Raw genomic sequence first — 16,930 nt, forward strand, 5'->3', positions numbered from 1 at the left:
TGCCTGGCAGTCCTGCTGATCTTTCTGGTCAGTAGAATCTGAATCACACACTGAAACAAGCATGCAGCTAATCCAGTCAACTTTCAGTCAGAGCACCTGATCTGCATGCTCGTTCAGGGTCTATGGCTTAAATTATTATAGGCAGAGAATCAGCAGGGCAGCCAGGCAATGTGCATTATTTAAAAGGAAATAAACATCCCAGCCTCTATATCATTCTCACCTCAAATTCCCTTTAAGCATGAAGGCACTCTCAATCAAGGTTCCATCAGTTTGAACATTGAATGGGATTGGGGAAAAGGACATTCTTGCAGTGAGCAGCAGAAATGTGAGAGAGCAGCGAGCAGAGATTGAAAGCTGATTGGATATTAGAGTTAATTCACACAACTTCTCATGAATTATCTAAACTGACTTATTTTTCTCCTCAAATATAAGGGTAGATAATTCATGAGATAAAAGTATAAGGGGATAAATTTGCAGTACGCAGAATAAATTCCATCTCTGACCACAGGTACACTTTAATGCTTCCTAAACCTTTTAGATTTTTGTCCCTGAAATGAAAGATAGGGTGACTACTGGAGTCCCCCCAGCATCAATAAGTTGGCCATACATCCATCTACCACTCTGATCAAATCTGCTGGTTATCTGTGACGGAACAAACTGTGCTGATAGTCATTTCCATTACCATAAAAACAAAGTTGCTATTTTGTGGTAAATTTCAATCACTTTGGTCGCGGCGGCAGAGCGACAGCACACTGGCGGCCCATAGCTACAGGTTGATAGATTTTCAATACATTTCATGGTAAAATCTATTGAAACCCTGTCTGCAGTATATGGGGAAATTACTAGATGTTTGCCACATTGCATGACAATCCAAACGTGTATGGCCATCTTTAGACCAGTTTGGTTTTACTGACTCTCTTGCAATGTCTGCACTGGACAGGCTCTGAGATCCCTGGAGGAGATGCCTTTAGTACATTGGGCCCACTGTGCATTAATAGTACAATCACTGGAAGCACTGGCACACACTGCTGGCCACAGAAGAACTCTGGGGAATTTTCAGAGGACTGAGCTTTGGATAAGAATACGTAACATTTGTACTATAAACAGATTTGACATTTTTGTTCAGCTGCAAAGGTTGTAAAAACCCATAATCTCTCTAGCCAGTCCTCTTACTGGTTCCCAGGGATTATTCTGGCCATACACAGGCAGATTGGAATGTGATTGTTTTATATGATCAATTTATAAATTGACATTTATCATTAAAAAAATTGAGAAAACAATCTATTTCATGGTGGCCACACACACCATACAATTTTTTTTACATTTCTTTTCAATTCAAGCTTTACAGTCAATATTTCTGATTGATTGAAACATTTAAAAAAATCGGAACAATGTACTGCAAATTTTTCCCCGATTATGAAAAAAGTTTCAAAACTTTGAAAAGTGCTACATTATAAAAACTGTCAATCTACCACACACCATACAATCTTGCAAAAAAAGTAATCAGAAATTTCTGCCACCGAGAAAAATCGAAAAAAAAAAATGAAAATATAATCGTAATTTTCACTCAAATATAAAAAAAAGCTTTAGATTTTTCTGTAGAAACTATCTTTTTTATCAAATTGCTGTAAAATCAGATCATTTTATTGTATCGTGTGTTGCCACCTTTAGTTTGAACTGGATTTGATCACACTTTTTAGATAGCTTAGATAAGATAATTGCAATTTATGATTTTTTTTCTCCAATCATTGTTTATATACCAGTAAGCAACCATTTTTAATCAAAATGCATACAATCACATCTTAGCAGGTAGTGAAACAGGCAGCTTGGGTGCCAGTTGCAACTTGGCAGCCCCAGAGGCCGCAATGTAAATGTACACCCATGGGGCTCAGGGAGCTTAGTTGTAGTGTGGAAACTTGGCTATCATATCTTCGAGTGCACACAGTGCTACGCTGGTGCACGAAACAGGTATGAGTTCACCTATACTGTATACTGAACTCATATTTGCATCTGCTACGTTCACGTCACTATCCACTGTAATTGGCGGCACCAATTTTCAAACAATTCGATAATAATAATCGAATTGGTTGGTCGATCGCCCGGCAAAGTCATCTGATGTATGGGCACCTTAGTGTTAGGCGTGGAGAGGAAAGGTTTCAGTGAGGTAAGTATATAGATTTTACCGATATTTTAAATGGCCTTTTTAATAGTTCATTGCAATGGCTTTTATAACTAGGGAAAAAATATGATTGGTGCAGTCATGGGAGTTCTTCTTTAAGAATAATCATATAACAACTAAGTTGCACAGACAAGCATAAAAAATAATAAATAGAAAAATCACTCTAGAAGATTGCATGTGATAGATTGGAAGATACAACACCATGCACAAGCACACTGGCAGTAGCAGATCACACAATCGTATACACTGTGTGCACACAACTGGTGAGATTGGAGACAGCGATGGAAAGGAAAAACATAAGGCATGAAGTGGCAGGTGCTAGGACGCCACGCAGGACTGTCCTGGAGCTCATAACTAGTACGTCAATGGTGACGGTAGCCATAAATCTAGCGATGATGGGTAGATTCGAACAAGAGACAAATCTCTCTCTGAATCAGAGAGATCTGTTGGCTGCCCATACACCGCAGGCCGATTCCTATACAATTTAATGCTGAAATTGATCAAGGTTCGGCCTTGTGATGCTGCATCTGACCGCCTCGCCAAGCCAATGCTACCCCCCCTAATGTTTAATGTCCCCCCGATGCCCAATGCAAGCTATACATTACCTGTCCGTTGCCTCCGCTTGTCCTCCGCTGACCGCTGGTTCCTCCATTCTCCATACACGCGTGCCACGTGGTTACCTAGTAACGTGGGTGTGTGTGTCACGTCTAACGTCACACACGCACCCGCACTAGGCAACCACGTGGGGTACGTGTGTATGGAGCAAGGAGTGTGCCTGAAGCCAGCGGAGGACGGCAGCCACGGACAGGTAATGCATAGCTTGCACTGGGCACCGGGGGAACGTTGAACATTAGGGGGACAGCGTCGGGAGTGTTGTTGCGTTAGTTGCTCATCCTGATAATCGCACGGCGTTACAGCCGCGCACCCGATCAAGCAAGGCGGCACTACATCTTGCAGCATGTCCGATCGCCTAACACAACCAATTCTGCCCTGAAATTGGTCGCATCGTTGGTCGGGCATGCACTTGGCGGCACCAATTTCTATCCGAATGAATTATAATAATCCAATCAGATGGTCGATCGGCCGCCAAGTCGCCTGATGTATGGCCATGTTAAAGAGAACCCGAGGTGTGTTTAAAGAATGTTATCTGCATACAGAGGCTGGATCTGCCTATACAGCCCATCCTCTGTTGCTATCCCAAACCCCACTAAGGTCCCCCTGCACTCTGCAATCCCTCATAAATCACAGTCGTGCTGTGAGGCTCTGTTTACATCTGTAGTGTCAGTCTCAGCTGCTCCCCCGCCTCCTGCATAGCGTCAGTCCCTGCCCCGTCCCTTCCCTCCAATCAGCAGGGAGGGAAGGGATGCAGGCGGGGACCGGAGTTCTGCAGGAGGTGGGGAGAGCAGCAGACTGACACTATAGAGATAAACACAGCCAGCTCTGACAAGCTGTTTGTCAGCAGCGTGGCTGTGATTTATGAGGGATTGCAGAGTGCAGGGGGACCTTAGGGGGGTTTGGGATAGCAACAGAGGCTGGGCTGTATAGGCAGATCCAGCCTCTGTATGCAGATAATATTCTTCAAACCCACCTCGGGTTCTCTTTAACACTGGATACTTTACAGGTGCATTATAAAGCAACTTGTTTTAGTAAGTGATTGGATCATAAAAGTAAACTTCATCCAATAGTAGCAGATTCAGCACTAATGACTGTATGTTCATACACTGTCCTGAATGCCTTGATAAGCACAGGGTAGGGTCAGGTGATGCCCTTTTTCTGTAGGGTGACAGATAAGATGGAAACAATAGAGGACAGGGCAAGCATAGAGTGCTACAAGCTCTGCCAAACACATAATACCAAAATAGACAAATCACCTCTTGTGGAACCTGCAAGATAATAACACGTATAGGTTATTTAAGCATAAATATGCAAACAGTACAATGCAGATGCTTAAATCTAAGCAAGACTGCACCTTAAAGATCTCAAACCCAATAGCCAGAAAGTCCCTGCCGACGGCTCTGCTTCTTCTTCCATTCTTCTGCATAAGAGAGGCTAGGATTGTGTGATCTTTCCCATCGTCTCCCTCCAGAGTCACCATATACTGGGGGTTGGTCCAGAATGTAGCTAGAGAAGGAAGAAGAGCTCACACTCAAATCTCAAGTTTAGAAAATGATTCACAGAGATACGGGGTATGCTAGAGAGAAGGCAACATCAAGTGGTACGTGAGCGGAAATCAGAGACAGCTGAGCAGCGATATATGCATGTTCATGGAACATATTGGTGGTACAGTGCATGAAAAAAGGGCACTGTGGATAATGGGCCCGGCTGGATAACGAAATGGCGCAGATGGATTACGAAATCTGATAACGATAAACATCATTGTCAAACTTGGTTAACGATAAATACCCTTGTTAAAACAGATGGGAAATAATAACAAAAATATATGAACGTTAAAAATTGTTACGTAACTCAACAATACAGCTTAACACAGCCCCACTCTCACACAGAACCCTCCCTGGTGGTGCCTAAAACTAACCACTCCCCAGGTGGCGCCTAACCTTTTTTCCTGCTTTTTCCCGTATTAACGATAACTGCATTAAAGTCTATGGCGGTGCCCTTTTTGTCCACCCTCAGCCGGCGCTCTTTTTTCCTGCTACTCAGACAGGTCCTCACCTCTGTGATTCCGGCAGCCCCCAGCACTGTGTCCTCTCACCCATTTCCCACTGAAGGAATTGGTGTTCCATGCTTTAGCGGTGTCACTAATGGCTGTGTCTGGGGTCAGAGTGCAGATCTCCAGAGTGTGAAAGTATCGCAAGATGTCATCCATCTGCATCCTGCAAGAAAGTCTGTTACAATACACACACACCTGATATGAGTAAATACATAAGAGATGACGTAAGTCTGGAGGAGACTGAAGGTCTAAAGGGAACCCGAGGTGAGAATAATATTGAGGCTGCCATATTTATCTCCTTTTAAGCAATACCAGTTGTCTGGCTGCTGTGCTGGTCCTCTGCCTTTAATTCTTTCAATCATAGACCCTGAACAAGCATGCAGCAGGTCAGGGGTTTCTGACAATATTGTCAGAACTGACAAGATTAGCTGCATGCTTATTTCTAGGGATGGGACGACGAATCCGGCGAATCCCTTGAATATTAGGAAATATTCGAGATTCGTGGATTCGAATCCCGGCGCCATTTTCCGCTCGCCGAATCCCGACGCTGTATCGCCGCGCATCCGCCGCTCCCCCCGCTCGCAAGTGTCCTCCTCCTGCTCCCCGCAGCCTCCTCCGCTCGCCCGCCGCATAAATAAGAAGCAGCAGCCTCTCACCTCCAGCGTGGAGCCCGGAGCGGCAGACCTCCTTCAGACTTCCTTATTCCCCCTAGTGACTGGCTCTTACTACGTCATCAGTAAGAGCCGGTCAGGCGGCCACTAGGGGGAACTAGGAAGTGAAGTCTGCCGCACTGCACTCCACGCTGGAGGTGAGAGGCTGCTTCTGCTTATTTATGCAGGGGGGCGAGCGGAGGAGGCTGCGGGGAGCGGGAGGAGGATATGACCCAGCTACCTACTGCAGTGTAGGTAAGGTAGCCCACCCAGCCTGCTAACTACACTGATCCCCCCAGCCTGCTACCTACACTGATCCCCCCAGCCTGTTACCTACACTGAGCCCCCCAGTCTGCTACCTACACTGAGCCCCCCAGCCTGCTAACTACACTTATCCCCCCAGCCTGCTACCTATACTGATCCCCCCCAGCCTGCTACCTATACTGAGCCCCCCAGCCTGTTACCTACACTGATCCCCACAGCCTGTTACCTACACTGATCCCCCCCAGCCTGCTACCTATACTGAGCCCCCCAGCCTGCTACCTATACTGATCCCCCCAGCCTGCTACCTATACTGATCCCCCCAGCCTGCTACCTATACTGATCCCCCCCAGCCTGTTACCTACACTGATCCCCCCAGCCTCCTACCTATACTGAGCCCCCCAGCCTGCTACCTATACTGATCCCCCCCAGCCTGCTACCTATACTGATCCCCCCCAGCCTGTTACCTACACTGATCCCCCCAGCCTGCTACCTATACTGATCCCCCCAGCCTGTTACCTACACTGAGCCCCCCAGCCTGCTACCTATACTGATCCCCCCAGCCTGCTACCTATACTGATCCCCCCAGCCTGCTATCTATACTGAGCCCCCCAGCCTGCTATCTATACTGAGCCCCCCAGCCTGCTACCTATACTGATCCCCCCAGCCTGCTACCTATACTGATCCCCCCAGCCTGCTACCTATACTGATCCCCTCCAGCCTGCTACCTATACTGATCCCCCCCAGCCTGCTACCTATACTGATCCCCCCAGCCTGCTACCTATACTGATCCCCCCAGCCTGCTACCTACACTGATCCCCCCAGCCTGCTACCTATACTGATCCCCCCAGCCTGCTATCTATACTGAGCCCCCCAGCCTGCTATCTATACTGAGCCCCCCAGCCTGCTACCTACACTGATCCCCCCAGCCTGCTACCTATACTGATCCCCCCAGCCTGCTATCCATACTGAGCCCCCCAGCCTGCTATCTATACTGAGCCCCCCAGCCTGCTACCTATACTGATCCCCCCAGCTTGCTACCTATACTGATCCCCCCAGCCTGCTACCTATACTGATCCCCCCCAGCCTGCTACCTATACTGATCCCCCCAGCCTGTTACCTACACTGAGCCCCCCAGCCTGCTACCTATACTGAGCCCCCCAGCCTGCTATCTATACTGAGCCCCCCAGCCTGCTACCTATACTGATCCCCCCCAGCCTGCTACCTATACTGATCCTCCCAGCCTGCTACCTATACTGATCCCCCCCAGCCTGCTACCTATACTGAGCCCCCCAGCCTGTTACCTACACTGAGCCCCCCAGCCTGCTACCTACACTGAGCCCCCCAGCCTGCTACCTATACTGAGCCCCTCAGCCTGCTACCTATACTGATCCCCCCAGCCTGCTACCTATACTTATCCCCCCATAGCCTGCTACCTATACTGAGCCCCCCAGCCTGTTACCTATACTGAGCCCCCCAGCCTGCTACCTATACTGAGCCCCCCAGCCTGCTACCTATACTGATCCCCCCAGCCTGCTACCTATACTGAAGCCCCCCATAGCCTGCTACCTATACTGAAGCCCCCCATAGCCTGCTACCTATACTGAAGCCCCCCATACCCTGCTGCCTATACTGAAGGCCCCTATACCCTGCTGCCTATACTGAAGCCCCCTATACCCTGCTGCCTATACTAAAGGCCCCTATACCCTGCGGCCTATACTGAAGCCCCCTATACCCTGCGGCCTATACTGAAGGCCCCTATACCCTGCGGCCTATACTGAAGGCCCCTATACCCTGCTGCCTATACTGAAGGCCCCTATACCCTGCTGCCTATACTGAAGGCCACTATACCCTGCTGCCTATAATGAAGGCCACTATACCCTGCAACCTACACTGAATGCCCCTATACCTTGCAACCTATGGTGAAGGCCCCTATACCTTGCTAGCTATACTGAAGACACCTTTACCTAGCTACCTATACTGCGGGCACCTATGCCTGGATACCTATACTGCGGGCAACTATACCATGGATCGCACAATTCTTATGTGCAGGATTCGTTAGATTCGGGATTCGAAAGGTTCGAGATATTCGAGAACCTTTTTAGATTCGGATCCGGATTCGGATTCGAAGAAATTGTGGATTCGTCCCATCCCTACTTATTTCTGGTGTAATTCAGTTCACTACTGCTGCCAAATAGATCAGCAGGGTTGCCAGGCAACTATTGTTTAAAAGGAAATAAATATGGCAGCCTCCATATCACTCTCACCTCGGGTTCACTTTAATAACTTTGTTAAAACCATAGGTTGTTACAAAAAATTGGTTGTGATAATAACATAGCAGTGGATTGAGGTAATAGTAGCAATAGACCCCCCTCCAGAGGTGTAGCTAGGCTTTTCAGCACTCGGGGACAAAGACAGTTTTTGCGCCCCCCTCTGGACAAATTGGGCATGGCCAAGCATCAGAATGTGGGCGTGGCCATGGGTGGTGCCAAATGTACAAATATGCCTCCCTTTAGATAGCCAGATGTGCCTCCCTTTCCCTCGTTTAGCCAGATGTACCCGCTATAGTTAGCCAGATTTGCCCCGCTTGTTCTGCTGCTAACACTTCTGAACTCCTCTGCAGAGGGAAGGAGAGAAGCTGAGGCACTTCTGGCAGCCAGCAAGCTGCCTCTCACTCACTTGGGGGTGCGGTGGCCATGCTCTGCGCCCCGTTACAGTGCTGCGCCTGGGGACATGTGCCCACCCTTGCACACACATAGCTACACCTCTGCTCCCCTGTTAACATCACTAAGGTTTATCCTCACTTCACTCTGCAAGACAGATACAGTTACACCACCCAAGAGAAAAACGCTACATGTTCCACCCCTCTAAAATTGTGGGTTTCATCAGGGGTACATTAAGTGTTGGTTTCTATAAGAGCCGAAAAGGTGTGATTTTGTTGTGTGATATGCTGTAATGTTGTATGCATAAATAGACGTTTGCACTTTAGCACAGGGCACTTCAGCTCGAGCACTTAACGTACCCCTGACAAAGCTCCCAATTTTTGTGGGGTGAAACAAGTAGGGTTTTTTTCTTGGGTGGTGTCTAGCAGAGTGAAGTGAGGTTGAAGTGGACCTGAACTCTGCACAGGAAATAAGGAAAACATAACAAAAATGCACCCTAATTTGTTAATTACTAGTCTTAATTCGATCTCCCTCCTGTGTCACATGACTGCTTAGGGCAAATAAGCAGACAAGCCCATTTGAAAGCACAGGCTGTAAACAATATGTCTGCTTCCATGAATCAGGAAGTAGAAACTGTGCAGATTTATTTTAGGATTTGTATCGGCTGTAACAAAGAAATGTTTATTGTTTAAAGGTTATTATGCTGTTGTGTATCTTACAGAGCAGAGAGGAGTTCTGAGTTCAGGTCCACTTTATGTTGGTAGAGGGAACACCGCTCTGCCCCACCAGTGGATGGTTGTGCTGGACCAGGTTAGCAAGACCTCAGAGACACTCCAACAGAAGGAAAAGGGAGGGGTGACACCAAGAGCCCAATAGTGTGATATTGTATAGATGAAAATTAATAATGAGTAATATAACAATTTAATACTCACAAACCAGGGTTACCATTAGGCAACCACTGTGAAGGCAGGTGGGGAGATTAACCTGACCCCACTCAGGATTAAAAGTCGCTCTCTGTAGATGGGAAGAAGATGGGTACAACCCTCCACCAAGGGTGGACTTAGCAATATGTAGAAGCTTTCCAGAGGCGCCAATGGAATAAAAGTCACTTAAACGAGCTTAAAACCGATGGGGCAGTGGTGGGCCTATCCCATCCATGCAGACAAAGCAAACAAAGGAAGGACTGTGGCATCAACAGTCAAACAACAATTTTATTTATACTCCACGGTAAAAATAGGCAACGCGTTTCACGGGCTCAATCCCGCTTCATCAGGCCAATCAAAAAGGAGCATACAGCTTAACAGCATCAAAACCACACTGAGCGCCTCTGTAGAGCTGTATGCTCCTTTTTGATTGGCCTGATGAAGCGGGATTGAGCCCGTGAAACGCGTTGCCTATTTTTACCGTGGAGTATAAATAAAATTGTTGTTTGACTGTTGATGCCACAGTCCTTCCTTTGTTTGCTTTGTCTGCATGGATGGGATAGGCCCACCACTGCCCCATCGGTTTTAAGCTCGTTTAAGTGACTTTTATTCTATTGGCGCCTCTGGAAAGCTTCTCCAACAGAAGGAAGGTCCGCACCAATTCGCCACGAATCCTCTTTATTGTTAGGACATATCCAGTATTAAAACATCAAATCTCAAATCTGAGATTTGATGTTTTAATACTGGATATGTCCTAACAATAAAGAGGATTCGTGGCGAATTGGTGCGGACCTTCCTTCTGTTTCAGGTCCACTTTAAAGGGACACTGTAGGGGGGTCAGGGGAAAATGAGTTGAAGTTACCTGGGGCTTCTAATGGTCCCCCACAGACATCCTGTGCCTGCGCAGCCACTCACCGATGCTCCGGCCCTGCCTCTGGTTCACTTCTGGGATTTCAGACTTTAAAGTCTGAAAACCACTGCGCCTGTGTTGCTGTGTCCTCGCTCCCACTGATGTCACGAGGAGCGTACTGCGCAGGCCCAGTATGGTCTGTGCCTGCGCCGTGCGCTCCTGGTGACATCAGTGGGAGTGAGGACACGGCAACGCAGGCGCAGTGGTTTTCAGACTTTAAAGTCTGAAATCCCAGAAGTGAACCGGAGGCGGGGCCGGAGCATCGGTGAGTGGCTGCGCGAGCACAGGATGTCTGCGGGGGACCATTAGAAGCCCTGGGTAAGTTCAACTCATTTTCCCCCGACCTACCTACAGTATCCCTTTAAACCCCAGTGATATTAACAGGGGGGTCTATTGCTACTATTACCTTAATCCACTGCTATGTTATTATCACAACTAATGTTTTGTAACAACGTATGGTTTTAACAGTTATTAAAAGATACGTTTTAAGCCCAATCTACACGCTACGATTCTTTGTGTGATTCGATTACGATTCTATTTACGATCCGATTACATCCAACATGTCCGATCAGGATTTGATTTGATTCAATTCGATTTGCCATTGCAAAACAATGGCAAATCAAACTGAATCGAATCTCGATCGGACATGTTGCATTTAATCGGATCGTAAACAGAATCATAATTGAATCGCACAAAGAATCGTATCGTGTAGATGGGGCTTAAGATCTTCAGTCTCCTCCAGACTTATGTTATCTCTTGTATATTTAAGAAAGTCTGTTACTTCGAGAGTTAAAGTGGATCCAAGATAAACTTTTACTCATTGCATACCGTAATTGTGTTCCTTTCATATAGTTTATAGGGCATTCCTCAAGCCAAATACTTTTTTTGTTTTGTTTTAATACTCTAATTCTCTATAAACTAAACAAGCCTCGCCCACAGTTTTTCAGAGAGCCTTGGCACTCAGTCCCAGGTAGCAAGGGCTTATGGGAGCTCAGTCTGGGCAGGAGGAGGAGGAGGTTACTAGCCAGATATTTCAGAGGCAGAGGGAAGGAGGGAGGAGTGAAATTTTCCACAGGCTGAGTGCTGGAGATGCTATCAGCTTGTCTCAGTGTAGTGTGACAAACAGAACATGGCTGCCCTCGTATCACAGTAATAAAAAAGCATACACTTTTGAAGCGGTTTGCAGCTAGATTTGCTGTGTAAACTATCTAAACTTTAGATCAGATATATAGACAAGTTACTTGTTATAGTCAGTTTTTCATCTCGGATCCGCTTTAAGTCTAGAGACAGCATGCACAGAGTATCCTCAGCCATCGTCTTACCAGAACTCCCCGTCCTCCTGTCTCACATGAAGTTTATCCTTCAGAGCATTATCCAGTAGTAACCACAAGTGGGAGCTGTTACAAAGGGAATAGAATTACTTTACTATTACTACTATTCTAATCGTTATGTATTTATATAGTGTTTACTTAGTACACAAAAAATATACAGAGGAGCTCACAGTCTAATGCACACATCAGTCATAGGAAAATGTTTCTATCACAACTGTGGGGAGGACCAATTCATTTATCGGTATGTTTCTGAGATGCGAGAGGACGCTGGAGTGCCTGGAAAACTCGTACTTGCGTTAAAGTAAACCTGAGACGAAATATAAGAAAGAATTCATACATACCTGGGGCTTCCTCCGGCCCCCTTCCTCCTGATCCCTCCCTCGCTGTCCTCTTCCATCTCCTGGATCCTCCAATTTGATCTTTAACTTTGGGAATCGGGGCTTACTGCGCATGCGCAGCGCATAGGAGATGGGGGAGCGCGTGGCTGCACTGCGCCTGTACCGGCTGGCCGGAGTTACTGGGAGCTATAACGGAGGATCCAGGAGGCGCAAGAGGACAGCGAGGGAGGGGATCAGGCAGAAGGGGGCTGGAGGAAGCCCCAGGTATGTATGAATTCTTTCTTTTATTTAGTCTCAGGCACACTTTCATGCAGTGCAATGGTGACAGTGGAGTCATACATTACCGGCTTCTAGTAACGGGACAACTCTTTTTCTGTACAAGCGCCATACAGCACCATGCGACTCTCATTCCTGGGTGTCATGTGACATGCAGGGAGTCATGTGACATGCGGGGAAGAGTCACATGGTGCTACAGAGATGGATTAAGATGGAATGGTGCCCTAGGCAAGGTAGTAGATTTGAGGCCACCTTGTGGTCCTTTTGGTGCAGCTGAAGTGGAGAGAGGTCAGAGAAGGTGGCACGTGGGCCCCTTTACGCCCACTGGGCCCCAAGCACCTGCCTAGGTTGCCTGATGGATGATTCTGCTCTGTGGTGCTATATGGTGCCAGTACAGCAAAGAGGATTGTCAAGGAGCTGTCTTGCCAGAAGCTGCTAATGTATTGTTCCACTGCTGCTCTGAAATAGGGGCCTCTGCCCCGCCCCCCCCGAATGGTTGAGGTCACGCCTCTCTGTGGGGAGGAGGGGAACTGCCACTTCCTCTCCACCCATAATCGACACTCTGCTCAGTCAGATATTATGGCCACAGGGGGTGCGGATGGTGCTGTGACATATGTCACAGCACCGCAGATAAATTATTAAACGAAGGAAAAAACCCTCTGAAGTCAGGGGTACTTTAAAGCAAAACAGGCTAATCATTGTTATTCTGTTTTATCTACTTACTTGTCACTCCATCGCCCATTCCACTCCACTTGTCCCCATGGATTACGCAGCCGAACCAGCGGGATGCGACGGCCATGCACCTCTACCTTAATAGAATAAAATAATACGTGAAATCATTGATTCTACATATGGATGGAGTGTTTTTCCTACATAACTTCTAAAGGATTCATTTTCAAGCCTCTGATTGGATGACTGTGATTATGTCATCCAGTCACTTAAAGGACAAGTGACCTGAGAGAGATATGGAGGCTGCCATATTTATTTCCTTTTAAACAATACCAGTCGCCTGGCATCCTGCTTATCTTTCATGCGCCAGTAGTGTTTGAATCACACACCTGAAACACGCATGTGGCTTATCCAGTCAAACTTCTGTAATCTGTAATGTAGAAAACACCCCCTGGGGGACACTTGCCTTGGGAGGGGGAAGCCTCTGGATCCTAATAAGGCTTAACCACTCTGCAACCGTCTAATGCTGATTGGCGGCCGCAGAGTGGCTTCCTTGTTTCTCAGTGACTACTGTGTCATGAACACAGTAAAGATGTCCGCACACTCGCTGGTATGGTCCAAGGGTTCTTTTATTTTAATCCAACTCGCAGATACAGAAAATGGCTATTTAGCCATTTTCTGTATCTGCGAGTTGGATTAAAATAAAAGAACCCTTGGACCATACCAGCGAGTGTGCGGACATCTTTACTGTGTTCCTGTTCTGCTGTCCGGTATCCAGCACCTTGCACAAGGTATCAGAGGTAGAGCGGATCTTCTCTATTGCATCACTACTGTGTCATCTCGCGAGGGGCAAGATTTGCAGGGAACAAGTGCTCGCTCAAGCGTGCGTTCCCTGCAGTAAACACAGGGGGCCACCGCGATCAGCCCGCCAGCCGCATTAAGAGCTGGAAGGCTGATTTAAAAAAAAAAAAGATATTAGCGCAGCGCTGTACTGAGGATGTCATTGTCACTTAACTGTCCCTCTGATGGACTCACAATCTAATCCCTACACTGGCACAGGGGTAGAAGGGGGAATGGGGAGGAGGCATTATTCTTTAGCTGCACCCATGGGTAAGACCAATGCATGGGCGTAGCAATCACCCCTGCGACCCATGCCATCACAGGAGGGCCCAGAAGTTTTGGGAGCCCCTCCTCCTTCCTCTCCCCAACTGCAACCAATTAGCAAAGAAACCTCCCCATTTGCTCACAAAAACCCTGTGCAGGAGCGTGTGTAATGTTTCCTGCTTCCAGATTCTGCTTCACAGCAGAAAACTCTCTGCTGCCAATCGCCAGCTCCCAATCACATGGGGTGGAACCCCATGATATAATTCTTGCAGGGGGACCCTATTAAGTCTAGTTTCACCCCTGGACCTTTCTACTCATTTTCAAAAAACATGTGCGCATTCTGTACTGCAGGCATACACTATGTAGTTACAGTATATAATGACACTATAATCCCGGTCACATTATAATGGGGATATATGCGATCCTACCTCTGACACCCCGATAATGGAGTACGCGTGACCTTTCACCAGACCTTCCGGTGTCCTCATTTCACTTTCATTCTGATTCTGTATCTGTGGCAAGGAAAAAAATAGATGTTTTAACTAAAACAAGCAGAAAAAGAGAGATGCTTATAAGTGCTAATACTCTATGGAGGAATGAAAGTTAAAGTGGACCTGAACTCTTGCAAAGGATAGAGACGGAAAACATAGAAATGCACCCTGTATGTATTTAGAGAGTTTAGCCTGTCTAATTCCCCCTCATCTGTGACTAAGCACATGTTGTAATTTGATCTCTCCCTGTGTCAGCTGACTGCCATGGCAGATAAGGCAGATAAGCTCATTTGAAAGCACAGGATAATAAAGGGAACCTGAGGTGGGGACTTAAATTTTAAAAAAACAATGCTTCCTGATGCGCCGCGATCTCCGCCGCGCCTGTGGCCTGCATACAGTTTCTTTCATTTTCATGACCTCTGGGTTCACGACGCTGAAGTACTGTAAGATGCTCTCTCAGCATACAGGGACGCGGGGGAGCGGCAGGGAGAGACAGTTACCCAATGGCAGCTGGGGAAAGCCTGCAAGAATGCCCTTAGTGGGTGTCTTGAGCAAGGAGTACCTCTCCTCCTTTTTCCTAGAGATTAGCGACAATCGTTGTCACCAATTTCGGGGGGTTATAGCGCGGCACTTTGGGAGGGGAGGGCAGAGAGGCATGTCATGTGAAAGCAGGAAATAGACACACTGCAGATTCATTGCAGGATTTGTATCAGCTGTAACAGAGAAATATTTTTCTTTAAGGGTTATTATGCTGTTGTGTATCTTTTAGAGCAGAGAGGACATTATGAGTTCAGGTCCGCTTCAAGCGATGCAGCATACCAGTGGACAAAGGATGTGTGCAAGTAGAGCATAGTTACACTAGCAGAATCTTGATACATCTTCTAATTGCTTGCCAACAGGGTTGGGGTTAGGCAGAGCTATGAGATCTGCCTCTTCACTCCTAATATAGTCTATTTCGCCTTGAGGATTCCCTAGGATATCTTTTGGGTATCCACAAACCTTTTTATGTTTTCCTTGGAGAAAGGCCAATTACAATGATATTACATTGACATTGAAGACATCACAATCCAGAATGGAGATAAACCTTTTCGACATGCCCTAAACTGTGGTTGCTCTGGTGGAGACCCAGTTTTTGTGGATTTTTCTCTTTTTACATTTCCTTGCCAACTTGCCAAGCTTACTATACTATATTGGTTCTCCCGATTCCTCACTGTTTTTGTTTTTCCCTAGACACATAGTGTCTCTTCCGCACTCTGACCCTGCAAATATATGGCGAATTCAACTTCAGGAATCAAATTTAAGCTGTTGTAGAACATTCCCTTTTTCCACCTAAGGGCCATTGCAAACATTAAGCAACCCTAGTTCACTCCTTCATCACATCACTATTACATTGCCCTCTTATGCAGGCCTTCCAAATAAAGACCTACACCACCTGTAGCTGGTACAGAATGCTGCTGCAGGGCTGTTAACAAGCCAACCCCGCCTTTGCCACTTAACACCAATCCTTTGCTCCAATGGTTACCCATAAAATGGAGAATTCTCTTCAAAATTGGCATGCTGACATTCAAATATATACACAACCTAGGCCCCGGATAGCTGAAGATTTTCTTGCAACTGCGTTACACCTTCCACAACCTTAGATTAAAAGGATTCAATAACTTGAAGAACCCCAGAATCCAACTCAAAATCGTTGGATGGCATGCTGTTCCTACCCTGTGGAAGTTCCAAAGAGTAGGTGTAGCATGTCAGAAGATTCTGGCTCCAGAGTTTTTGAATTGGACTGAACACCTTTCCACACCCAAACAAGATTGCTCCAACCCTGCAGGCATTTAAATCAAAACTGAAAAGCCACCTATTTGATCTGGCATTTATGATCACATAATTTCCCCCCCCCCCGTAACTCATCACAAACTACAACAGTGTTCTCCCCAGAATTTTTTTCCAGCCGAGTGGAATAAAAAAGTAGCCGGGTGGGGCGAGACCAGAGGAATGCTGGGCAGGCGCAACTCTGCTTACAGCATAGGAGGAGGATGAGAAGGTAAGCTAATGGCATGTGCTCCCCAAAATTAGCTGGGTGGAGCCACCCAGCTAAAAGAGCCTGGGGAGAACACTGTGCAACTATGTACTGACCTGAGACAAGCTTATGCGCTTTGAATCGTATTGGAGAAAAGCGCTTTACAAATGACCTGTTGTCGTTATGCATTTTTCTACTGAAATATGTGTTTAATTGACTTTAAACTTTATTCCCATTCTTTTATTTGATATTTTTTGTATTTTGAAACCATAATATGAAGGAAAACTAATAATTATAGAAAGGACTAGGGTGGTTTGGACTTTAACAGACTGACACAGTAGGAGGCACCCAAGTATAATCCAATGGATAAGGACTTAGTGTGATAAAGAGTGGGTATCAGTGTACTTTAGAGAAGACTATTAGGCAAGTCTGTAAACTAACGTTTTTACTTCA

At 46.6% G+C, this 16,930-nt stretch overlaps 1 protein-coding gene across 12 annotated transcripts in view; it reads right to left on the reverse strand.

The window, feature by feature from the left end:
* The window catches only part of LOC137528903 (calpain-1 catalytic subunit-like), a 266,591-nt gene that overhangs the window by 34,714 nt on the left and 214,947 nt on the right, over positions 1–16,930 (reverse strand). For all 12 annotated transcript variants that reach the window (XM_068250661.1, XM_068250660.1, XM_068250659.1 and 9 more), the window contains 5 exons: positions 14,401–14,484; positions 12,923–13,008; positions 11,577–11,651; positions 4,850–5,010; positions 4,149–4,300 (listed from right to left, as the gene is read on the reverse strand). In XM_068250661.1, the coding sequence (XP_068106762.1) occupies positions 4,149–4,300; positions 4,850–5,010; positions 11,577–11,651; positions 12,923–13,008; positions 14,401–14,484 (558 nt within the window). The remainder of the gene's footprint in view (positions 1–4,148; positions 4,301–4,849; positions 5,011–11,576; positions 11,652–12,922; positions 13,009–14,400; positions 14,485–16,930) is intronic.

The sequence above is a fragment of the Hyperolius riggenbachi genome, chromosome 8, assembly GCF_040937935.1.
Source record: "Hyperolius riggenbachi isolate aHypRig1 chromosome 8, aHypRig1.pri, whole genome shotgun sequence".
Lineage (NCBI taxonomy): Eukaryota > Metazoa > Chordata > Amphibia > Anura > Hyperoliidae > Hyperolius > Hyperolius riggenbachi.